General features: G+C 36.4%; 4 protein-coding genes and 1 pseudogene across 6 annotated transcripts; 2 read left to right on the plus strand and 3 right to left on the minus strand.

Moving 5' to 3' along the window:
* Positions 1-228: 228 nt before the first annotated feature.
* On the minus strand, positions 229-4,214 carry LOC8271000 (replication factor C subunit 2). Of its 2 annotated transcripts, none has more exons than XM_015719877.2 (11): positions 3,890-4,214; positions 3,710-3,788; positions 3,475-3,554; positions 3,132-3,254; positions 2,888-3,031; positions 2,012-2,132; positions 1,849-1,911; positions 1,638-1,697; positions 1,129-1,254; positions 940-1,056; positions 229-510 (listed from the first exon to the last, which is right to left on the minus strand). In XM_015719877.2, the coding sequence occupies exons 1-11, from the start codon at positions 3,931-3,933 to the stop codon at positions 406-408; spliced, it is 1,062 nt and encodes a 353-aa protein (XP_015575363.1). In that variant the 5' UTR covers positions 3,934-4,214; the 3' UTR covers positions 229-405. The 2 variants fall into 2 exon arrangements, with proteins under 2 accessions (XP_015575363.1, XP_002520330.1); XM_002520284.3 differs by having other exon boundaries at positions 940-1,023; positions 3,890-4,199.
* Positions 4,215-6,767: 2,553 nt separating this feature from the next.
* On the plus strand, positions 6,768-10,696 carry LOC8270999 (cyclin-A1-1). Of its 2 annotated transcripts, XM_048371446.1 has the most exons (12): positions 6,768-7,038; positions 7,105-7,188; positions 7,917-8,298; positions 8,443-8,579; positions 8,892-8,984; positions 9,116-9,249; positions 9,353-9,428; positions 9,528-9,604; positions 9,688-9,721; positions 9,832-9,981; positions 10,077-10,211; positions 10,351-10,696. In XM_048371446.1, the coding sequence occupies exons 1-12, from the start codon at positions 6,982-6,984 to the stop codon at positions 10,420-10,422; spliced, it is 1,431 nt and encodes a 476-aa protein (XP_048227403.1). In that variant the 5' UTR covers positions 6,768-6,981; the 3' UTR covers positions 10,423-10,696. The 2 variants fall into 2 exon arrangements, with proteins under 2 accessions (XP_048227403.1, XP_048227402.1); XM_048371445.1 differs by having other exon boundaries at positions 6,768-7,188.
* Positions 10,697-11,032: 336 nt separating this feature from the next.
* LOC112535028 (probable E3 ubiquitin-protein ligase RHC2A) lies at positions 11,033-12,136 on the plus strand. Its single transcript, XM_025157543.2, has one exon. It carries the CDS (start codon positions 11,379-11,381, stop codon positions 12,084-12,086), a length of 708 nt encoding a protein of 235 aa, XP_025013311.2. The 5' UTR covers positions 11,033-11,378; the 3' UTR covers positions 12,087-12,136.
* A 288-nt stretch (positions 12,137-12,424) lies between these two features.
* On the minus strand, positions 12,425-14,918 carry LOC8270997 (annotated as a pseudogene).
* Positions 14,919-20,755: 5,837 nt separating this feature from the next.
* Positions 20,756-23,119, minus strand: LOC8270996. The gene has a single exon (XM_002520280.4). The coding sequence runs from the start codon at positions 23,010-23,012 to the stop codon at positions 20,886-20,888; it is 2,127 nt and encodes a 708-aa protein (XP_002520326.2). The 5' UTR covers positions 23,013-23,119; the 3' UTR covers positions 20,756-20,885.
* Positions 23,120-23,685: the final 566 nt, after the last annotated feature.

Genomic DNA, 23,685 nt, shown 5'->3' on the forward strand with positions numbered 1-23,685 from the left:
CATTTGAATTTTGCCTGAAGCTTTTATCAATATTCTCACTATCATTAGTTTTTATCTCTACTAAGCACCCGGGCACCAATGGCAGGATATTGTTACCATGCCCCTTTTTTCTTTTTTCTTATACTCACAAATCTGCAGCACTCGGATCTAAAATAGGTGCAAGTACAATTAACATTCAAAGTTGCATAAGTTTTGTAGATTCAAGCATGGATCAATAAGACGCGAGGATTGCTAATTCAAGCACACCAATCACATTAAGCAAGAATTGAAAGCAAAAAAGGCTTGGCGCACATGCAAATGTCTGTTCCAATTTTTTATGCTTGCAAGAAATATTAACCTTCTTCAAAAGCAAATCAAAATTATTATACAAGATCTGACTCTGTGCTGCATCTCAATCCGAGCTCTCTAACTCTCATAAGGAAATTCTTGTGGCATATTACAAAGAGCTCGCATTGTGTTGCTGGCCACATCCAGCAGCTGCAAGTATTCATCAGCACCATCAACAAGACACTGCACATTCACAAGCGTAAGACTGTAAGAATTTTGTCCTCTACATGCCTTACTTTTGCCTTAAAAATATTTTAATGCCAAGGGTTTAAAAAAAGCAGAAGCAACAATGATTGGCTGTTATTCAATAGGCTGATCCCTATAGGAACTAAAAAGTTTCTTTCAGGGACAGTTAAATTTGTGACATCCACTAAGCTAACATGCCATATCAGAACAGCCAGGTCAAACAGTCAAACAAATTATTTAATCAACCATTATCTTTTTATCAATAACTAAGTCTATGAGAAACAATAATAACTGGCTTAAGCCCTAAGGATTGTATGTTTTCTTAACTGGAAAGCCATATATATTATGCCAATTCAACTTTTACTGTTAGATACTTGATAACTTGGAAAAGATACTATGTAACAGGAATAAGCTAGGGAAAGCGACCTTATCAGCTGCACCCAAACTCTTGCATATTTGAGCTTTCTGTTCATCTGATATATCATCTGCTTCAACCACCACCTCCAGTAGCTGGACAAAGTATCTGATCAGTTGCACTTCTATCTAGCAACCAGCGATGTAAGGCAAAGTTTCAAGATCAAGCAAGGTAAAGGTTCAAGATCAAGCAAAAGGTACCTGAACAAGCATTTGAGAAACTGGATATCCTTCTGCAATAATGTTGTTGACCTCCTTGTTTGCCATATCAAAGTCACCACTTCTGCATGCAGCATAAAGTGCCCCTACAGCCTCTTGTGGAATGACCTGATTAACGAAAAGCAAAAATAGGAAACGATTTTGAATTCTTAGACATCCTATAGTCTACCAATTTATCATTGTTTGTTCTAGCAATTTAAATAGTTTATAGATCTAATATAACATTAGAAATATTTTTTGTATAATTAATTATCACATGCTTTACTGTGAAGTTCAGAGTATAGAGAAATTCAACCGTCGATAAAATTTAAGCAAAATATTTTCAGTCAGGAATATATTAATATTTTAAAATTGCTGAATTCTTTATGTACAAGCGTATAGATATATACATGCAAGCACAACATACAACAACATTGAGATACCAAGATTAAATTTGCAGGAAAGATATGCCAAGACAAATATAGCCCAAAAAGAGGACTTCATAATATTACCCCAGATACACTTATTAGGTCCTTAGATGAAATTGTTGATCCATATAAGCGAGCAGCTCCCTACAATATTTAATAACACAGGAGTTTAACTTCAAGACAGGAACAAGAAAAAATGCCTAGGAAGTATTGAACATATAATGAAACCAGTGGCTGCAAATTAAATGAAATAATTAAAAGTACCATTCTGAAGCAAGATCAAATCATATCTTACTTGCAAGTATGTGATAGCCCGACGAAGATCACCTTGTGATACATAGCTTAGTGTTGAAAGAGCCTACAGTGGAAAATCACATGTTTTGCACAATAAAATCAAGCCACCGTTAAAACTTAATTCTGGGGAAAAAGACAAGCCTTAAACCACTAGATGTGTATACCTCTGCGTCCAGGTTTAGGCCTTCCTCTCTGCATATATGCAATACACGGCTGCTCATTATTTCTTCTGAAAGTGGCTTGAACCTAAATTTGGCACATCTTGAAGCAAGTGGCTCTATGATCCTATAGAAAATGACATTCAGATTATGGAGTTTCAAGAATCTTCTCAATCCTATAAAAGTTCTACACGAGAACGAAATTTAAGCCTGTTTTCCACGTAGTGGTTCCCTAACTTGTAAAAATCACAAGTAATTCCCACATTGGTTTCTTAATAAAGAGATGATCAAGGTTCCTTTTTGTTCCTGACTTAAATCAAATAAAGAGAGTAACAATAAAGCAGTCAAATGAAAGAAGCTAACAATAAAGTCTGTATACCACTGTCTAAACTCCAAATATGCTACACACTGCTAGATAGCAAGTAGACAAACTTGATTACAGGAGGGATATATATCAAATACATTAGGAATATTAGACAGCATCTTATTCCACCAATTTATTTTTTCAAATATTTCAAACTGTTAAATGTGCAGCAAAAGAGGATCACATCGCATCCAGGAGTAATAATAATTGAATAATGGAATAAAAGAAATTATCTGTGATGCTAAATATCCCTCATTTCCAAGACCTGAAGTTTTAATCATAGTCATAGGAGAGTGTCAAACCATCAATGATTGTGTCATGGCACATTAATAGAACCACATCAGCAAATAAGTTTTAAATAATGAATCAAATAGGCAAAGCAGCACCAAAAGTAACATCCATAAAAACAGAAAGGAAAAAAACTGACTACGCAAAATCTTCCATTCTTTCAAGCACATGTAACATCATATAGTTTACAAGTTAGTTTCAAGACAAGTAGGATTAGCAGGAAGGAGCACCTGCTGATATAATTGCAAAGAAAAAAGAATCGTGTAACTTTGGAGTAAGTTTCCATTGTACGCCTAAGGGCATTCTGCGCATCTTCAGTCATTGAATCAGCCTCATCTAAGATAATTATTTTATATGGTGGACAAGGGTAGCCCCTGAAAGACCACGTAACAGAATACACAACAATAAGATTCAAAGAGCATAAAATCTAAACTAGAGACACAAAAACTAATTGCAAGTTAGAAGCAGAAATACCCTGCACGCTGACCAGAACCTACAGCCACAGCAGCAAAATTCTTAATCTTAGTCCGAACAACATTAATACCACGGTCATCGCTTGCATTTAGCTCTAAAACCCTCGACTTGTAAAGTTCAGGTCTGTAAAAAAGATTGCTGTCAGTTTAGACCCTAGAAAAGCAAACATTATAAGCATGTTACATAATGGCTTCAATTTGACATTTCATTTTCAAACAATTTCATTATACAGCGATAAAATAAATTGAAACCACAAAAAACCTGGAAAAAAAGAGTATCAAACCCTTTTTAATTGTTTAAAGCATATAGAAAACTGAACTGATATAAGGTTGATAACAAGTACCCAAAAAGCTGGTGAGCGATAGCCAGTGCTGTCGTCGTTTTTCCGGTCCCAGGTGGGCCATAAAAGAGCATATGCGGGCACTACATAGCACCATAAACCACAGAATTAAATTAGGGTTTGGGAAATGATACAATTAAAAACTAAAACATAAGAGGTTAATAGCAAACAGCAAAAACATAATAATTAAAATAAATCAATAGTGTGTAAAAAGAATCAAGAGTTGAATATCACTCACATTACTGGTTTCGAGAGTGTTGGTAAGAACACGAACCACTTCTTCCTGGTGAGCTACATCTTTCACTTGCTTTGGTCGACTAATACATAGAAAACGCAAAAATTAGCAGCGTTTTGATGATGTAACAGAGACGATTAAATAAATAATTTAAACTGTGTAAAATAAGTAGCCCAGTATTACTATTTCTCAACCCATGGTTGTGAGCTCTGCAATATTGGCGCCATTTCTCTTCTCTTTTCTGCAAGTAGAAACTCTCGTCGTCTATTTTATTTCTCTTTGACGTAACGAAGTGCAATTTTCTTTTTCCCGCTTTCGACGATGATTGGGCCTGTGGCCTGTGCATGTTTTGCTGGCCCAATCTCCCTTTCTTCTTTTTTCTTTTTCTTTTTTTTTTTTTGTTTTTTTTACAAGAAAATAAAAATCACTTTTGATTTCTATTTGAGATTGTTATTAGTATTGTAGAAAATAAATTTATGATTTTATGATTTAATTGGTCAGTTTTTAAAATTCTTATAAATTATTTTTGTTAAATGTACTTTTAAACAAAAATAAATCAATTTATTTTCTTTTCTTGAAAATCACTTTTCAAAATTAAAAAAGACTCAAAATATCTTTACCAACTACACTTTTAAAAGGAGCTTAATACTGCTCCAGTTTCCACCATTAGATTAAGTGATAAATATTTAATTATTCTACGGTTGAAATGTTAATAATATTCGTTAAATTGTATGATTAATTATTTATCTAATAATTAAATGTAATAGGGTCTTATGAGGTAGTCCCATTGACATTCCAATTTTCTTTTTTCGCAAAAGATAAAAAAATGTGAATTGAAGTGAGAAGCCAATTACACATCAATTACGTCACTAAGCCACCTCACTTAAACTTCAAACATTTTTAGGAAAAAGGCTAATCAAGGAGGGCTTTCTAGGCCTACCCATGATAAAACTGGGACTCGTTGGGCCTATTATATGGCTCCTCCCTCCCATCAATCATTTTTGAACTAAAATGTGTATGTCGTCTCTGTTTGTGAGCTAACAATAACAATAGAAACTGTACTACTTTTGTGAATGAGTGAAATCCGACAATAACAAAACTGCTGTTTTCAGGCTCAAATAGCAAATCTTACACAATATATTCATGACGCCTTCAGTAGCTGTACAAAATGTGAGTTGGTTGTACTGTAGGACTTTTCACAGAGAAATACCTGATAAAACAACCTCTCCCGTGACAGTCTCTAGCCTGAATATGTTCTCATAAAGAAGCCTCTTCCACATGACTTTGTTTTAGTAGCATCCATATCCAATCTGTTATTAGCAGAGAAGGCGAATTGGATGTGTCAAGCACTTTCCTTCCATTCTTTCAATAATTCAAATTTCAAAAAGCTACAAAGCTCTTCTTTTCTTTCTTCTTCTTTTTCAAGTCCATAAAGGGCATTTCTGTTGCTTGACTGCATGCTAGCAAGACTTTCATAAAGTAAATGGTTTATCATTGGAAAGAGTAGAAAATCATATAACACCAAGCACATTTGAGTACTCCCACACCATGTTAGCTATAAGCTTGCTTCCCATGAAGATTCCCTTGCGCAAAGATACTTAAGCTGTTGAACAAATTAATCTAACAATCTAATGTTTGATCTGATTCTATATTTTTTCACTTATCAATTGTCGTATGATAAAAGATAATTCTACAATAGTTTATCATAGTAAATATATTTAATCTCTTTTCAGATACAAATCTATTTATGAAAATGATAACAAATTTAAATACAAAGAAAAAAAAAACCTGCAATAAATAGGACTAGACATCTTTGAATATTTAATTTTAAAAAATTGAGACTTCAAAGGTAGATTGGGAAATGAAATCTTGAATCCTTTAATAGTAAAATAAAATTGAGCAACGTTTGATTTTTTCCATTCAAAACTCGTCTACGAACTGCAATTACATATAATTGCTCAATTAGGAGGCACCAATTAGAAATTAACCTTATTAATATATTCAATTTATGAAAATAAATAGTTTTAAAATTTTCTCTCACATTATATAGTCTCCACAAATTAGTAATAGTATAATGCAATATAATTCAACAAATTAATATATAATTTAGTTTTTATTTAATGAATAAACCTCTTTATAAGTCTTTCAAATTCAAATCTAAAAGTTAAAAACTGATTCATTTCTAATACATCCACCCTTAAGGTGCGTTCCTAAAAGGAATTTAATATAACTAAAGAATTGCTTAATGCACTCTTCCCGCTAATCACATTAAGATACTTCCATAATTTGTAAATGTACAATTGGAATTTTATGACATGAAAAAAAAAAAAAAAAACAAAGACAAAGACAAAGACAAAGGCAAAGGTGAAACCTTCCACTAGAATTATCCAAGTTGAATAAAATATGTATATGGTCATGCTAAGTAAGATCTTCAACTTAAAATTCAAATTTCTGAATTGATATTGGAATATGACATATTAAGAAATAAATAATAATATACTTTTGAAGTTCATTATTTTAGTAAACAGAGGAATTACATCAATTGTCAATCCCATACTCAATAGTATTAATTAAGGCACTAATTAATAATTAATCTATATACTATATTACTAATTTATAGGGTACAAAAAGTCCAATTTCTACTTTGCGCGACTGACCCAGCTCAATTATTCAGAAACATGCCTCTGTTGCTGAGTTACAATTGCTTAAAGAAAAGGACAAGTTTCAGTGACCGTTTAAATTTTTGAATTCAAAAAACTGATATCTAACCTGACAGCTCTGTGACTCTCAAAACCAAATGAACAGCCCACTCAACTCAACTCCCTTCAAAACACAAAATCAGAAGCGTCCTATCCCAGGTGGCGCCACTTGATTCGTCGTTCATATACAAAAATCCAAACGCAAAAGCGGGGATGTATAAACAGTGGTCCCCACTCCGAGACGCTCCTAACGAATACCGAGCCAGAATCAACGGTGGGGATCAATCTTGAATTCAAATCAACCACATCCCCCGCCTCAAATGGATTAAACAGATATTAAATAGCAAAACACACGATCACGTCCCCCTCTCTTTCAAGTGAAAAACCAACCTCTCTGTGCTTTATCTCTGCACAATAAAATCATAAAAGAAAACCCTATCTTTAGTTTTTGCAGTTTTGTTCAAAATCCAAATTCTTGGCTTTTTTCAAAAACAAAACCTTTCTTTCTTTCTCTTTTGTAAGTGAATAGTGTTGACTGTTCTGTGAGAGAGAGAGAGGTTTTGTCTGTTTTAAGAAATGTCGACACAGACACGCCGCCCGTCGTTTTCGTCTTCGACGACGTCGTCTTTGGCAAAGCGTAACGCTTCTTCGTCGTCCTCGGAGAATGCTGTGGGGAAGTCTACGGCCTTGACGGCGAGGAAGCGTGCGCCTCTTGGTGATATCACCAATCATAAAAATGTGACTCAGAAAGGGTCAAGAACTTCGATTCCATCTTCTACCTTGGTGGGTTTTTAACTCATTTTCTTCTAAAATTTTTCTTCCTTTGGTTTCTGGGTAATTAAGGAAACTTAAAGTAATTTAGTGGGTCCGACACAGAATTTTTGTTTTTGATCAAATTTTTGCAATGCACGTCGTTTTGTTACATAGGGATTGTAATGCATGTCTTTAGGTTTTTGATAAATTGATAATCCTTCGGAGAAGTAGAGAAAAGTTGTCTGATTCTTGGGTATGATAAACCAAGAATTTGAAAAATGATATTCGACAGAACTATAATACTATAAAATGCATAAAGAAAATCCTAAATTTAGTTAATCTTAAAATGTTTCTTGAATGTTCATCGTATGCTTACTTGCAGGCTTGTCTGTTTTACTGTTATAACATCGAGCATATATTGGTGCCTGATATGGTATTAGTTAGTTGTATTTATGTGGAAAGTTGTCAGGTACCAAGAATGTGTTATTAACTGAATTTCACAGTGAGGTTTCTGTAATTGAGGAAGCATTCCAACATGTTACATGAATCTACTTGAATCATTATTATTAAAATAAGTAACTCGCGTTATTTATAGTTCACGAATATGTGCTATGAAATGCCTCGTATGTCAGTAATTTTAATGACCATCTTAATATTTCAATTTACTGTGGTGCTGTGTTTAAATTTGAAACTGGGTTGTTACTTTTCGTTTTCTGAGAAAATAGTGTTTTCTAATTAAATTTTTTATTTGTGAAAAGGCACCATGTTCCAATAAAATTGCTAAGGTGAAAAAGGGCACTCCTGCTTGCACCAGCAACACAGCCACAGCCTTCTCTGGGAGCAATTTACCTGCATCTTTAAATGTGAAATCAAGTGCAATTTCTACATGCAAGGTTCCATCTGTGCCAAGAAATGATGAGGCAGTACGTAGTATTAGTGTGGATCCTGTTCCATGTAGCATGGATGTCTCTCCAAGTAAATCAGATGCAATTTCAGTTTCCTTGGATGAAACAATGTCTTGTGATTCTTTCAAGAGCCCTGAAGTTGAGTACATGGATAACAATGATATTCCAGCAATCGATTCCATCAATAAGAAGACACTCAGCAATCTCTACATCTCAGACCATGTGCAAACAGCAGGTTTAGTTGCCTTGTGAAAGCATTTTCCCCCCTTGTTCTTGCATCTTTCGCTGTCTCAGTCAATTAATTCAGTATTGGTATTAGCTATAAAATATATAGTTGCACTCCCTAGCTTCCTAACTTAGTTTAAATATTTGGTTACAGAAAATTTGTGCTGCAGAGATATACTTACCGATATGGATACAGATGATAAAATTGTTAATCTAGATGACAATTATGAGGACCCACAGCTTTGTGCCACAATGGCTTGTGATATCTACAAACACTTGCGTGCATCAGAGGTTTGCCATTCTTCTCTGCCAACTTCTACAATGTTGTAAATTTTTTTAATTAATAAGGGTAGCAGGTGTTCCGTCAATTATTTACTGTCATCAAAATTTAGAGGACCATGGTGTTGTATATGTTTTAATGAGGCTCTAGTAGTAGACATGGTCTTTCTATATTCTTTTAGAGAGGCTAGTTTGAATCGTTTCTTCCATACATAATTAGTCATCTCATGTTTTTCTTGCATGATTCTGATGTACAAAATGCAGTTCCTTGGTACTTTATTTTTAATTTCTTTGCTCTAACTCTTCAATTTCTGGGAATTTTAGACAAAGAAAAGGCCTTCCACGGACTTCATGGAAAGAATTCAGAAAGACATAAATTCCAGCATGCGTGCAATACTCATTGATTGGCTTGTGGAGGTATATTGTTTCTGTTTGCTGTATTGCTTTTTTTTTTTTTTCTGAATTTTCTATACATCATTTGAAGAATCTTAGATTTATAAAGTTACCATGTTTACTAACTTCAGTTGAAATGCTACTTCAAACTGCAGGTGGCTGAAGAATACAGGCTGGTACCTGATACATTATATTTGACTGTGAACTACATAGATCGGTATCTTTCAGGGAATGTGATGAACAGGCAAAAACTCCAGTTGCTTGGCGTTGCCTGCATGATGATTGCTTCGTACGGAAAAAAAATCTGTGTTATATCTTTTTTTATGTTTATATGCAGTACATTTTTTACTTTAAAGTTCTCTCTTTAACAAGGACTATGATGGTTTTGGCAGAAAATACGAGGAAATTTGTGCACCCCAGGTGGAAGAGTTTTGCTATATCACAGACAACACCTATTTTAAGGACGAGGTATCATTCTTGCCACTCATTTGCTGACTTACAGTATTAGATGCCATTCTTTTTCTTTATTCTCTAATTGCATAAACACTGAGCATTTTACTTATGCAGGTTCTGGAAATGGAATCTGCTGTTCTGAATTACTTGAAGTTTGAAATGACAGCTCCTACAGCAAAATGTTTTCTCAGGTAATGGCTAATTTATGGTTGTCCATCTTTTGTTTTCTTCTTTCTCGCTTGTGTCGACTTATGACCATTCCCATGACATGTAGGCGATTTGTTCGTGCTGCTCAAGGAGTCAATGAGGTATCTATCTTTGAGTTCTTAAAAGTGTTGTCTGTGCATACAGTAAGCTGGTTGTTTATTTCTATTAATTAGTGTCCCTAAATCATGGAATTTTGTGTTTGATTTTCTAGGTTCCATCAATGCAGTTGGAGTGCTTGGCCAATTACATCACAGAATTATCTCTCCTAGAGTACACCATGCTTGGCTATGTTCCATCGCTCATTGCTGCTTCTGCAATTTTCTTGGCTAAATACATACTTCTTCCTTCTAGAAGACCATGGGTATGTGTCACTAAAAGACTAAATTTGTCTCCGTGATTTCTTCTGTTGTTTAATCTAAACCCTAATGCCTCATTCATCCTTTTGTTTTGGAACAGAATTCTACCTTGAAGCATTACACACTGTACCAGCCTTCTGACTTGAGCGATTGTGTTAAGGATCTTCACCGCTTGTGCTGTAATGGTCATAATTCTACGTTACCTGCAATTAGAGAGAAATACAGTCAGCACAAGGTAAAGAAAACTTTCATGATGCTCCTGCTTCCTTTATCTTTTTCTCTTTTCATGCAAAGCAGTGTAAACACTGGTGAGCAGTGATAATATGCAAGTTTCCTATTCTAACTAGATTCTTTTTTATAATTTTTCTTCTCAGTACAAATTTGTAGCAAAGAAATACTGCCCTCCTTCAATACCTCAAGAATTTTTCCACGACCAAGGCTACTGAGACAGTTCAATGACTCTTCCAATGCTCTGTTGGATAAACTTGAACTGAACCACCTCATTTTTAATGGCCTTCTCTGGTTCCAAGAAATGGAATTCAAATCACTGTATCAAATCTTGGGCCCTGAAAATGTTGGGGGTAGAATGCCAGTAGTTTTTATGCAGAAGGTTTTAGGATATATGCTGGGTGTAGTCTTTCAGCAAAGATGATAATGCTTGATAGGCTTGTATGATATTTTCTTCTTTCTTGTTTAGTGCATTCTTTTCTAGTTTCTGAACTTTCTTCCTTTGCAGTACCTTTCTTTTTTTTTTTTTTTTGCCTTCCTTCTCCCTCGCCATCTCAGACCAAATATCAACGGACAGATTGCATTGAGCAACATAAAGTGTAGTCCTGTTAAGTTTTGGACATGGTTGGGTGATAATTGCAGAAAAACAAGAAAAGAAAAGAAAAGAAAAAGAACATTTGTCTTTTCATTATGTGATTTCTTTTGTGAAAATAAATGTTCGGCTTCAATATAGGCCCTTCAAAGTTTGAGGAGATGCTATTTTAATCTTAACCTCACTATGAGGCCCAAGAGGAGGTAAGCTGAGTGATTAGTTCGCAACTTGTCTGAATCTTTTAAGGCTGAAAATAACCGTGTTTGTCTATATATATATATTTCAATTAGATATAGATAGAACATAGTTGAAATAAATGGACCATGCACATATGCCTTTTAGAGCAAGAAGTCGAAATCAAAATCTAATGGTTAGAATCTCTTTCAAAAATTCCAACGTCAAATGTGAAAAATTAAAATAAAACAAAATATCCAAATTGAAATAGGAAAATCGTATTGGAATAGGAAAAAAAAATGTATACGACTCTGTCTCTTCTCCCTCTATATATACATATACGAACACATAGATTTCCGATGAATAAAGCTCTTGCATTCTGCATAAATAAGCTATTACTTACATACAATGGAATCTCGTTGCAAGTACAAACTCCATATATGGCAGGAGGACGCAGGTGATTCATTACCAGAAGACCATGGTATGATCCAAAACGACCAAAACCTTTATATCAACATGAGAATCTGTTTTGTTCTTCTTGACCTTAACCAACCTAAACCCTTAACCTTTCTTGTCAAAACTTTCCACCAAAAACTGTTTCACAACTCCTCTTATCTTCCCTCAGGTGACCGAGTCTCTGAAAGCTGCCAGCGCAAAACCATCCGCCGAATTGTGCGTTTTGTGAAACCCTTTCTCAGTCAGGAGGGCTCTAATATCTCGAGTAATAGTAACCAGAATTTGCTTATGATTGGGGCTGGATTTGGGGTAATGAGCGATGATGAGTATACTTGTAATTACATTGTGCCAGCAAGTAAAGCTTCGGTTGATGCATTAGAGAGGGTGAAGGTTGAAGATAACGGGGATTCTGTTGATCAGTTACGCTGTGCTATATGTCTTGAAGAGCTTGAAATGGGTGGAAAGGAGGTTAATTGCATGCCCTATAAGCATGTCTTTCATGGAGATTGTATTGCTCAATGGCTAGAGAAGAGTCACTCGTGTCCTCTCTGCAGATTTCCCATGCCAGTTGATGGGCATCCTACTCGGTTGGAGAGCTCAAGATCAATAGTAATAGATTTGTGTTTAATGTTCTTTTACTTGGCATTTTCTTGTTTTTAAGTTTGAGAGGTAGGTGAAATATGGTTAATGGGTTTCTATTTCTTGCATTATTCAGCTAATCTGTCATAATTATCAACTGATAAATTGTAGATATCTTTGATCTGAAATTGCATTATTTAATTGTTGATGTATATATTTGCATTACCTCTGACTTGCTAGTTTCATTTAGAGTATGAAAATATAGGAGTGTGCATGTGGGCACCCACATTCCATAAAAATATTAATGATAATATAATTAAGTACCATTTAGAATTAAACTGTTATTTTGACAGAGAACTATGAGTTTAAGGACCAATTCCATAGCTTATCATCACCTCCAGTAATTAGACAGACAGAAGTACAGAATACTTATTTATAGACTAAACATTTCAATAGTAACGTTATTTCTCATAATCTCTGGAGAAAGCAAATAATTACAATACGCACCGTATATTCATATTACACATAATGAACCTAACTTACGCACCGCACTGAGGCTTGCTTGACACCAATGGTTCAACCCCAGCACCAAGGTTCGAAGTCATATTAAGCCAGGTCCAGCCCCGGTCCCTGAACGAACACTGTGATCCGAGTCCATAATTTGGCCACAGTAAATCTGCAGGTTTCATATACCTAGGACCCCATGCAGGAGTCCCATCTTCAAATGAGTTATGTGTCAACCTTTTCAAACCAGACCCATCCAAGTTAATAATGTAGATCTCTCCATAAGGTTGAAACATTTGTTGGTTTGAGATTGGTTCCGCTGATATTGCAGTATAATCTGTAGTAAACACTATACTCTTCCCATTCGGACTAATATACAGGTGGTTTACTCTTCCACCCGATCCACTTTGAAGCAACTTTCTCAACCCAGTCCCATTCGGGTGGATAAAATACAAGTCAAAGCTCCCCGTCCCCGGCTCTTCTCGGTCCGAACAAAATACAATCCATTCGCCGTCCGGTGACCAATCACACATGGTATCGTCCCATAGACCTTCTATTACCCTGTAGAGTCCGCCTTTCTCCCCTTCAACCGCATCCATTATATACAAAGTTCTTACAACCCGAAATACCCGACCTAAACACAGTCCATCTCCCATCCGGTCAGGAAATGCATTATTATCACCATTAGTAGTCAACTTTTTGAAACTACCTTGATCGACATCAATTCAGATTATGTCAACCTGGGTCGTCGCACTAGCAAAAGCAGGACCAGTGCTAGAATATACCACACCAGGTCGATCCGGATCCCAAATTGTTGGAAATGCCAAACCGGGATAAACCATACGCCGGTGCAAACCGTCCGGGTTCACAACATAAATACCCGAAAATTTAGTTAAAGCTATACTATCACCACCACGTGACCAAGAAGGAAACCGCCCATCGATTCTAAAGAGCGAGATTCCAGGTACTGGGCTCTTTAAGTTTTCTAACATGAACCGGGAACTGCTCCTTTTACCATTGGAAGACCCACTGCATCTATGATACCCAACACGGGCTGAGTCAGGTGATATAAACGGGTTAAAATGATTGGTATTTGGAGCTATCAACCGAGTAAATTCGGTAAACCCGTTCTTGACAAGGTCAAATAGCTCTACATGTCTATAATCTGAATAGGGTCTTCTCGTAGCCACTGCTATGAATTTGTTATTACCTGGAGAACTTGCTGGAGTGAACGCGTGAATACCCGGCGGTGTGACTCGATCAACAATTACTGAGTCAATTGAAGTAGGACCACGACTCGGTAAAATCGCTCTATAGACACTTATCCAACCGTCTTCTTCGCTTCTTCTATGGAAGTAGAGTGTGGAATCGTTCACCCAAGTCGGCCAACCTCCGTTTTCAACCACTTTAACTCGTTGAGTCCCATCGAGAGTTAAGAACGCATAAATATCGGTACTCAATACTTCAACTTCGCCATTCCATCCTCTTGCTCCATAAGATGCAACAGCTGTATAAACCCCTGACGGAGAAACCGCAGGGCTAAAATCGGCGACTCCATACGGAGTGAGACGACGAGTAAACCCAGACTTCAACCCGGTTGAGTACACAGCAGCCCAACTGGCTCTTGGCTTCTGTGGGTCTTCGTGAGTTGAAACATAAATTAAATAATCTCCAACTACACTCGGCTTATCCTTAAAAGAAGCTCCAACAATGTCGCCCCTCAACAATGGGAATTGAACACGTGGAGGGGTTTGAAGGGCATACCTCGATCTGGTGCTTCGCGGGGCATCATAATTAAGTTGGTCGAAGTAAATATTGGGTGATCCATCGCGTTCGGTGGCGTAGACGACGGTGATAGAGGAGGAATTTTGGCGGGAGAAGGAGCGAATTAGAGTTTGACTTTGTAAAAGAGAGAGGAGAAGGGGATGATGATAGAGAAGGAAAGTGTGATATTTTTTGCTACTTTATCCCCTATTAAAAAACTCAAAAAAGAAAGTAGTCTCACACTATAAATATTGTACATTCTCTCATTTTTCAAGTGTCAAACAAAAATAATCAACTTTATATTTCTATGGATTAAATTGTTCTCATTAGTATCTTTTTGTAATTCTATTGAATTAATAAATATTATTTTGGTAATGCTCGAGGAAGTAAGTATAATTTTTGCCGAACTTTATTAAAGTTTTGGTGTTTCTTTTCTTATTGTTTATTTAATAGTTTATTTATTGGTAGAAACTAACCCGATTTTCACAACAATTAGTATCAGAGCCAGATTGCTGAGTGATTACAGTTTAAATTATTCTTCTATATCGGAAAAGAATCTGGGTCATTTTGCATTGTATTTGAAAGCTATTAAATATAGATCGAAGCAGAAATGGCTGACGGGGAAAGTACCTCTACAACAATCATAATAGTAGCACCAATTTGTCAATTTCAGTGAGAAATGCAGTGGCGAATTCCAGAATTGTGGTGGAGATATTTGATGGTACCAGTCATTTCGGTATGTGGCAAGATGAAGTTCTAGATGCCTTATTCTAATAAGGTCTAGATGTTGCCATTGAAGATGAGAAACCAGACTGTGTGGAGGAGAAGGATTGGAAATAATTAATCAATTGACATGTGGTACAATTCGATCGTGCTTGTCCAGAGAGCAGAAATATGCATTCTGTAAAGAAACTTCTGCTAGTAAATTATGGAAAGCACTAGAGGAAAATTTTCTGAAAAAGAGCAGTCAAAATAAACTTCATATAAAGAAAAGATTATTTAGATTCGCATATGTTCCGGGTACCACAATGAATGATCACATAGCAAACTTCAATCAGCTTGTTGCTGACTTGATGAATTTAGATGTGATATTTGAAGATGAAGATTTGGCCTTGATGTTGTTGGGATCTCTTCCAGAAAAATTTGAATTCCTTGAGACTACTTTACTCCATGGGAAGGCTGAGATGTCTCTCAGTGAGGTTTGTGCTATTTTATACAGTTATGAATTACGAAGAAAAGATAAAAAGGGTAGCTCTAGTGGTGCAGCGAAAGCTTTGGTAGTGAGAGGCCATTCGGATAAAAGAAGTAAAGGGAAGAAGGGAATATCAAAGTCCAGAGTTGGCAAAGACCAATGTGCCTTTTGCCGAGAAAAGGGACATTGGAAGAAAGACTGTCCGAAGCTGAAAGAAAAAGCCAAAGGGAAAGCTGTTGCAGATACAAATGTAGCTGAATATGATTCTGATCTTTCATTAGTAATGATGCCATCAACTAGCAATTTAGGAGCTTGGATTCTTGATTCAGGCTGTAGCCACCATATGTGTTCCAATCGAGAGTGGTTTTCTGATTTCAAAGAAATAGAGGGTGGAGTTGTCTACACAGCAAATGACAACACTTGCAAAACTGCTGGAATTTGATTAGTTCGGTTGAAGAATCATGATGGATCAATTAGAATTCTGACTGATGTCAGATATGTGCCGAGTTTGACAAGAAACCTTATTTCTTGAGAGTTCTGGCAAGAAAGGGCTTCACTATTGTCATTAAAAATGAAACTTTGAAGGTTATTTCTGGGGCACTTGTTGTGATGAAAGGTATTCAGCAAAGCAATAACTTGTATTACTATCTTGGTAATCCAATTATTGGTACAGCAGCAGCAGTTTCTATTTATAATCAGGAACTAGAAGCAACCAGTTTGTGGCATATGTGCTTGGGACATGCAGGCAAAAAATCCTTGAAACTTCTGGCAATTTAAGGATTATTGCAGGGAGTGAAAGTTTACAAATTGAATTTTTGTGAACATTGTGTCAAGGGGAAACAAACAAGAGTGAAGTTTGGTACTGCAATCCATGATACTAAGGATATTCTGGATTATGTTCACTCATATGTATGGGGACCCTCCAAGACAGCTTTAATGGGAGGCAAACATTATTATGTTTTCTTTGTTGATGATTTTTCCCGGAGAGTGTGGGTGTACACTATGAAGACAAAGGATGAAGTGTTAGGAGTTTGGAAAAAGATGGTAGAAACTCAGACGGGCAGAAAGATCAAACGTCTCTGAACAGATAATGGAGGAGAGTATACAAGTGATCCTTTTATGAAAGTCTATCAAGATGAAGGTATTGTGAGACACTTCACTATCAGAAATACATCACAACAGAATGGAGTGGCAGAAAGGATGAATCAGACTCTACTATAGAAAGTTCGGTGTATGTTGTCCAATGCTGGGTTGGGCAGACAGTTCTGGGCTGAGGGTGTAACATACGTGTGTCATCTCATTAATCATTTGCCATCAACTGCTATCAACGATAAAACACTTTTAGAGGTATGATATGAAAAACCTGCTACATATTATAATTCCTTACATGTTTTTGGTTCCACTGCATATTATGATGTTAAAGAATCAAAGTTAGATGCGAGAGCAAGAAAAGCAATTTTCATGGGGATATCATCAAGTGTAAAAAGATATCACCTATGGTGTCCAGATTCAAAAAAGATAATCTTCAGCAGAGATTTTACCTTTGAAGAATCTACTATGGTGAAAAAGGTAGAAGAGCAGGAGACAAATGGAGCTTCACAGCAGGTGGAGCATTCTCCCAAACAGGTGCAGTTTGATGGTAGTAGATGTATTGAACCAACAGTAGATCAGTCTGATAAATCTACTCCTATGGAAGAAGGGGAGTTAGAAGATGAATCATGTGATGAAGTAAAGGTTCCAACATAAGAACCTCCACGGCAACATGAGTTAATTGCATTGAGTAAGCCAAAGAGAAACACTAGAAAACTTGCTCATTTTGAAGATTTTGTAACCTTTGTATCTTCAAATGTTAATGTTCCAGCCACTTATATTGAAGCTGTACAGAGCTTTGAGGCATATAAGTGGCAAATGGCTATGAAGAAAGAAATTCAATCCCTTGAGAAAAAATAGACTTGGAAGCTAGCTAGTCTGTCTAAGAAAAAAAGGCAATTGGTTGCAAATGGGTATTTACAAATAAGGATGGATTTTCTAACAAGAATGATGTTCGCTGCAAATGCAATTGGTAGCTTGATGTATGTTATGGTGTGCACAAGGCTTAACATTTCACAAGTAGTCGGAGTTGTGAGTAGATATATGCATGATCCTGGAAAAGGACATTGGCAAGCTGTGGATGTTGGATTAATGTTTGAGTATGATGAGAAGTTTGATCTGAGTATGGTTGGATATTGTGATTCTGACTACGAAGGTGATTTGGATAAACGTCGGTCAACTACTGGTTATGTGTTTACACTTGCAAAAGCACCAGTTAATTGGAAGTCTACTTTGCAGTCAACGGTTGCTTTGTCTACAACAGAGGCAGAGTATGTGGCAGTTACAGAAGCTGTAAAGGAGGCAATTTGGCTTCAGGGTTGGTGAAAGACTTGGAAATTAATCAGAAGCATGTCAAAGTGCATTGTGATAGTCAGGGTGCTATCTGTTTAGCTAAAACCAAGTCTATCATTCAAGGACAAAGCATATCGATGTTCGTTATCATTACGTGAGAGAAATTCTTGAAGAAGGTGAGATACTTTTTCAGAAGATCCCAACTGCTGAAAATCATGCAGATATGACTACGAAAGTAGTAACTGGTGTCAAGTTCCAACATTGTTTGAACTTGATAAATGTTTTAAAAATTTGAAGATGGACGCTTCAAGCGCATTTGGAGGCATTGCTAAATTTGTGATGAGAGAAAACAGAGAATGTTTGATTGGGCTTAGGAAGTCGTCAAGGTGTTATTTTTTGCTCCTTTATCCCATATTGAAAAGCTAAGAAAAGGAAGAAGTAGTCCCAAGGCTATAATTAGTGGGCCTTCTCTCCTTTTCTAAGTGTCAAGGAAAAATAATGCGCCTTATATTTCTGTGGGCTAAATTGTATTTCTTTTATTTATCTTCTTATTAATATTTCTTTGTAATTCTATTGAATTAAGAAATATTATTTTGGTAGTGCCCGAGGAAATAAGCAAAATTTTTACTGAACCTCGTTAAAGTTCTGGTGTTTCTTTTCTTATTGTTTATTTAATAGCTTATTTGTCGGTGGAAACTAACCCGATTTCCATAATAAAGTGACCATTGAAATTGAATGATTTACCATCAGTGATTTGGAGCTCGTCTGACGAGGTGAATGGGCGAGCACTAGTAGCAGGGAGATTATAGATATCAAAAGCGTAGATATTTATGCTGCCAAGTGCACCAAAGATGATGTTGTTGCTCCCTGGTGTCAATTCAAGGTCTGCCGAAGCAGCGGATATACTAGCTATTAAGATAAAAAAAGAAAAGAAAAGTGACCACAGGTCTCATCATGGCTTGTACTGTTGCAATGAGTGTTAGTGGCTGGGATAATAAATCGAGTATTTATAAGAGAGAAAAGGTCGGGCCAGAGATGGTGCATTTTCGGTAAGAGATGACGGGCCAAACTCTTCTTCTTCTCCTCCTTCTTCTTCTTCTTCTACTTGTCTTGGTCCCTTCGTGATTGGCTGGTGAATCAGTAGTACACATTGGTGTCAATTTTTCTCCATAAGAATCAAAGAGGTTTCTTTCGAAAATATTGGATATGATATTATGATGATCCATCTTAGTAGCACCAATACATATCCAAATATGATTTTCTTCCTAAGTAGAAAACTATCAGAAAAACTATGAGATACAATATCTAATGGTAAAAACTAAAACCAACGAGAACCATTTCTTTTTTCAAAGTTTCATATGGTTTTTCATGCTTTATCGTGTTTCAGTGTATAGATGGATGGATATCATTAACGATCAACATTCTTTTAGGTAGTTTTGACTTGAGTTTCTTTTATGATTCAAGCTGGTTGCCATTGATTTGATTTGATTGCAGCAGAGAACTATGTTCGCATTCAACGATTATACATATATTATCATTTTCTTAATCCCAGTTTTAACACTTCAATTAGATTTTACTCCATTATATAGAAATTACAACTTAACATGCTTCATATTAGTTAAAATGGAAAAGAAAAAAAATTAACGAGGATCAATATTTTACCTTTTTTTTTTAATGGCTAGACTAAACTAATTCAAATAATATAAATATAACTCGTACATAATTCACAGTTCTTATTCATATCCTTTACAAGAAGACTGATTGCCATTAGAAAGACAGCCTTCGACAAATTATTAAGAGTCCCAAAGGAAATAAAAGAAAGAAAAAAGAGTTGCTGAAGTGATTCGTTGCTTTCGTTGAAGTCCTAATGCAAAAAACAACATGTTTCTTCCGGTATTAGTTTGAAAAACTTCCAAAGTAGAAAAGAAAATAAATATGCATTTTTTTATTTGTCCTCCGTCATATTTATATAAAATAAAAATTAAAAATATTTTTTTTATTTGAAAAGGATGAAAGGAAAAATAATTTTATAATCTTATATATTTACTTTGAAACCGAGTTAAATTTCAGCTCTAATTTTATATTTTTCCTCATTTAAAAAGATATAGAAAATAATATTAATTAATATTTTCTTATTTATTTTTCCACCATTTTCTTAACTTTTTTTTTAATAAAAAAAAACTCTGATGGTTTTTGGTCCTTATTATTTATTTGTGCAAACATAGAGTAAGGGGATTGATTGATCATATAGTAACTACCTTCCGTCTGATGTGCACTAATGTGAAAAGAATAAACAAAGCTTTGATCCTTTTCACACCGCAAGCACCATTACCGAAGGTAAAAGTTTACATTCCAAGTATCCTATGGGGAGAGAGGCACCAGCAATCTCTGCTGCTCGTGACTATACATACTTTTTCATGGTACGTAATATTTATAGAATTATAACTGGAGGTGGAATCAAGCCCATTATCTTACAATATCAATCTTGAAATTAAATATAAAAAATTTAATTTCATACTTTTTCACTTACTATGAGTTGTTAAAATGTGAAGGTTAATTTCATAAAACAGTATTTCATTTTATTTTATAAAGGTGATGTGAAGAGTAGTAGAATCCTTAAAAAGATAAATATATAATTCGAAATTGTTAAACTTCTTTACCTGCAATTACCCCAGATGTATATATCTACTAGTGACAAATATTTCAAGTACTTTAAGAAAAACCCATCAATCAAACAAGGTGCCTCAGTAAATACAATTTACTTATTTTGCTACATTCAATTCATAATATATATTGACTCTGTCCATCAAGAAATTGGTGCAAATATTTCCAAAATCATTGAGTAGATATTCAAGATGAATATCATGGCTGCAAAATTAAATCAACCAATACTTGTAACAAAAGCATCGAACACAATCTCAGAATTAACATTTCATTGATCATATTACTTTTCAGTTTATTAATCTTTACATAAAGAGAGAGAGAGAGAGAGAGCATATAATTACAACAGGTGTTACGCCACACAAAATAAAACTAACTTATGCACGACATTGAGGATTTCTCGACTCCAACAGTTTAAACCCAACACTATGCTTAGGTATTTCACTGAGCCAATGGCAGTCATCAAATGAACACTGCGGTCCATATTTTGGCCACTCCAAATCTACTGGCTCAATATATGCAGGACCCCATGCAGGGGTCCCATCCTCAAATGAATTGTGTGTCAACCTTTTTAAATCAGAACCGTCCAATTTAACAGTGTAGATCTCTCCATAAGGTTGAAAGTGATGTGGGTTTGAGATTGGCTCTGCTGATATTCCACCATAATCTGTAGTAAATACTATACTCTTCCCATCAGGGCTAAAATACGGGTGGTTTGTTCTTCCACCCAACCCGCTTTTAACCAATCTTTTCAGCCCTGTTCCATTCGGGTGGATCAGAAACAATTCAAAGCTGGCAGAACCCGGATTCTCCCGATCTGAAGCAAACGCTATCCATTCACCATCTATTGACCAACTGCACATTGTATCGCCCCATGGACCCTCCGTCAACCTATAGAGTCCGCCTTTCTCCCCTTCAACCGCATCCATTATATACAAGTTCTTATAACCGGAGCGACCCGATCGGAAAACAATCCATTTCCCATCGGGTGAAACAGCAGGAAATGCATTATTTTTACCATTAGTAGTCAACTTTTTAAAGCTGCCCACTTGATCAACATTAATTGAGATTATATCAACCTCAGTACTCTCACTAGCAAATTCAGGACCAGCACTGGAGTACACAACCCCAGGACGAACCGGGTCCCAAGTTGTCCCAAATGCATTCCCGGGATAAACCTGGCGCCGGTCCGTACCGTCCCGGTTTACAACATAAACACCCGGAAATTCAACGAAAGCAATACGATCACCACCAGGTGACCAAGAAGGAAACGACCCATCAATTCTAAATAGCGAAATCTCAGCTACTGGACTCTTTATATTCTCTAACATGAATTGGGTACTGCTCTTTTTATCATTGGAAGCACCTCTACATCTATGGTAGCCAACTCGGGCAGCGTCAGGTGAGATAAACGGGTTATAATGATGAGTTTGGGGCGATACCAAACGAGTTAACTCAACAAACTCGTTCTTAGCAAGGTCAAATAGCTCTATATGCCTATAATCTGAATTGGGTCTTCTTGTAGCTACTGCTATGAATTTTTTATTACCTGGAGAAGTAGCTGGAGTGAATGCGTGGACACCGGGCGGTGTGACTCGTTCAATAATCACTGAGTCAGTTGATAGGGAAGTATGACTCGGTAGCGTCGCTCTGTAAACACTTATCCAACCGTCTTTTTCGCTACTTCTGTGAAAATAGAGTGTTGAATCGTCAACCCAACTCGGCCAACCTCCGTTTTCAATAATTTTAACTCGGCGAGTTCCGTTACGGGTCAAGAAGATATAGATATCAGTACTCAATAATTCAACTTCACCTTTCCATCCCGCTTCTCCATAAGATGCCACAGCAGTATAAACCCCTGAAGGAGACACCGCAGGACTAAAATCGGCGACTCCATACGGAGTGAGACGACGAGTCAACCCGGTGTTCAACTCGGTTGAGTACACAGCAGCCCAACTGGCTCGTGGCTTACCTGCGTCTTCATGAGTTGACAGATAAACTAAATAATTTCCATTAATAGTTGGCTTATCCTTAAACGAAACTCCAACATTATTGCCCTTCAGCAATGGGATTTGAACGCGGGGAGGAGTTTCAAGAGCTGACCTTGATCTGGCGCTACGCGCAGTATCATAGGAAAGTACGTCCAGGTAGATAGTTGATGATCCGCCCCGTTCAGTGACGTAGATGACGGTGATAGAGGCGGAGTTTTGGTGGGCAGAGGAATGAATTAGAGTTTGGTTGGGAAAAAGAGAGACGAGAGAGGTGGGTGAAGGAAAGTGACCATTGAAATTTAAGGATTTACCGTCGGTTATTTGGATTTCGTTTGATGAGTCAGGTGGGGTAGTAGTAGGGAGAGCGAAGATATCAAAAGCGTTACTCGATCTGCTTCCCAGTGTAGCGAAGATGATGCTGGTGCGACCTGATGATGATGAGCCATGGTCTGCCGATGCACTCGATATATCTACCAGTAAGAAAAGAAAAAAGAAAGTAATTATAGGTTCCATGGCTGCTCTGTCTGCCCTGTTAAGTGAGCAGCGAGCAAGTGTTTAGGGGCAAATTTTAAACGGCGAGGAAGGTGGGGTCTTTTTCAGTGGAGGAAAAGAAAACAAAACAAAAGGAAAGGTGGGGTTGGGTGTTGTAAGAGATGACGTGGTGTGAAGATTAGGTGGGTCCCATGATATGGATATGATGCAGACGTGTCATCGCCACAGGACTTGTAACAAGGCCTTTTTCATGGAATGGGGCCTTCAATAGAGAGTGATGAATGCGTTTTGACATATATTAATATTATTATTGGGGGTCTGATATTTTTCCTTAATGATCAGTCTATGCTTTGTGGCTTTGTTTGTTACTAATAAATAGTCTGGGACTTGGGCTTTGATTCCTGCAGAGTGAGTGAGAGCTGTTTTTTTGGGTCTCCAAGTTGCTCCAAAAACTGAGGATATAATTTCACTAAATTGAAGAATTTCTTGTTTTTCTTTTTATGTTTGTCAGAACTAATTTTGAAAAGGGAAATTGAATAATCTAAATATTGATATGCGGTTCTCGGACATCAATAGTCCCCAAATGAGCATGGCCATGGCCGACTATGAGAAAGGGAGTTCCATTTGTTTATCCCATAGATTAGCATGAGTTTCAGGTAAGAACCGCATATATTAATTTCATTAGATGCGGGGA

Source organism: Ricinus communis, chromosome 2 (genome assembly GCF_019578655.1).
Source record: "Ricinus communis isolate WT05 ecotype wild-type chromosome 2, ASM1957865v1, whole genome shotgun sequence".
Classification (NCBI taxonomy): Eukaryota; Viridiplantae; Streptophyta; class Magnoliopsida; order Malpighiales; family Euphorbiaceae; genus Ricinus; species Ricinus communis.

What these genes read in the sequence shown, in the direction of transcription:
- LOC8271000 (XM_015719877.2), bottom strand. Translation starts at nt 3,933, where the DNA reads ATGGCGCCAATATTGCAGAGCTCACAACCATGGGTTGAGAAATA. An exon ending in ATCGCTCACCAGCTTTTTGG is followed by an intron (nt 3,255 to 3,474) that starts GTACTTGTTATC and finishes TCTTTTTTACAG; the next exon opens with ACCTGAACTTTACAAGTCGA. An exon ending in GGTTCTGGTCAGCGTGCAGG is followed by an intron (nt 3,032 to 3,131) that starts GTATTTCTGCTT and finishes GTGGTCTTTCAG; the next exon opens with GGGCTACCCTTGTCCACCAT.
- LOC8270999 (XM_048371445.1), top strand. Translation starts at nt 6,982, where the DNA reads ATGTCGACACAGACACGCCGCCCGTCGTTTTCGTCTTCGACGACGTCG. An exon ending in CGATTCCATCTTCTACCTTG is followed by an intron (nt 7,189 to 7,916) that starts GTGGGTTTTTAA and finishes ATTTGTGAAAAG; the next exon opens with GCACCATGTTCCAATAAAAT. An exon ending in TTCCTTCTAGAAGACCATGG is followed by an intron (nt 9,982 to 10,076) that starts GTATGTGTCACT and finishes GTTTTGGAACAG; the next exon opens with AATTCTACCTTGAAGCATTA.
- LOC112535028 (XM_025157543.2), top strand. Translation starts at nt 11,379, where the DNA reads ATGGAATCTCGTTGCAAGTACAAACTCCATATATGGCAGGAGGACGCA.
- LOC8270996 (XM_002520280.4), bottom strand. Translation starts at nt 23,012, where the DNA reads ATGGAACCTATAATTACTTTCTTTTTTCTTTTCTTACTGGTAGATATA.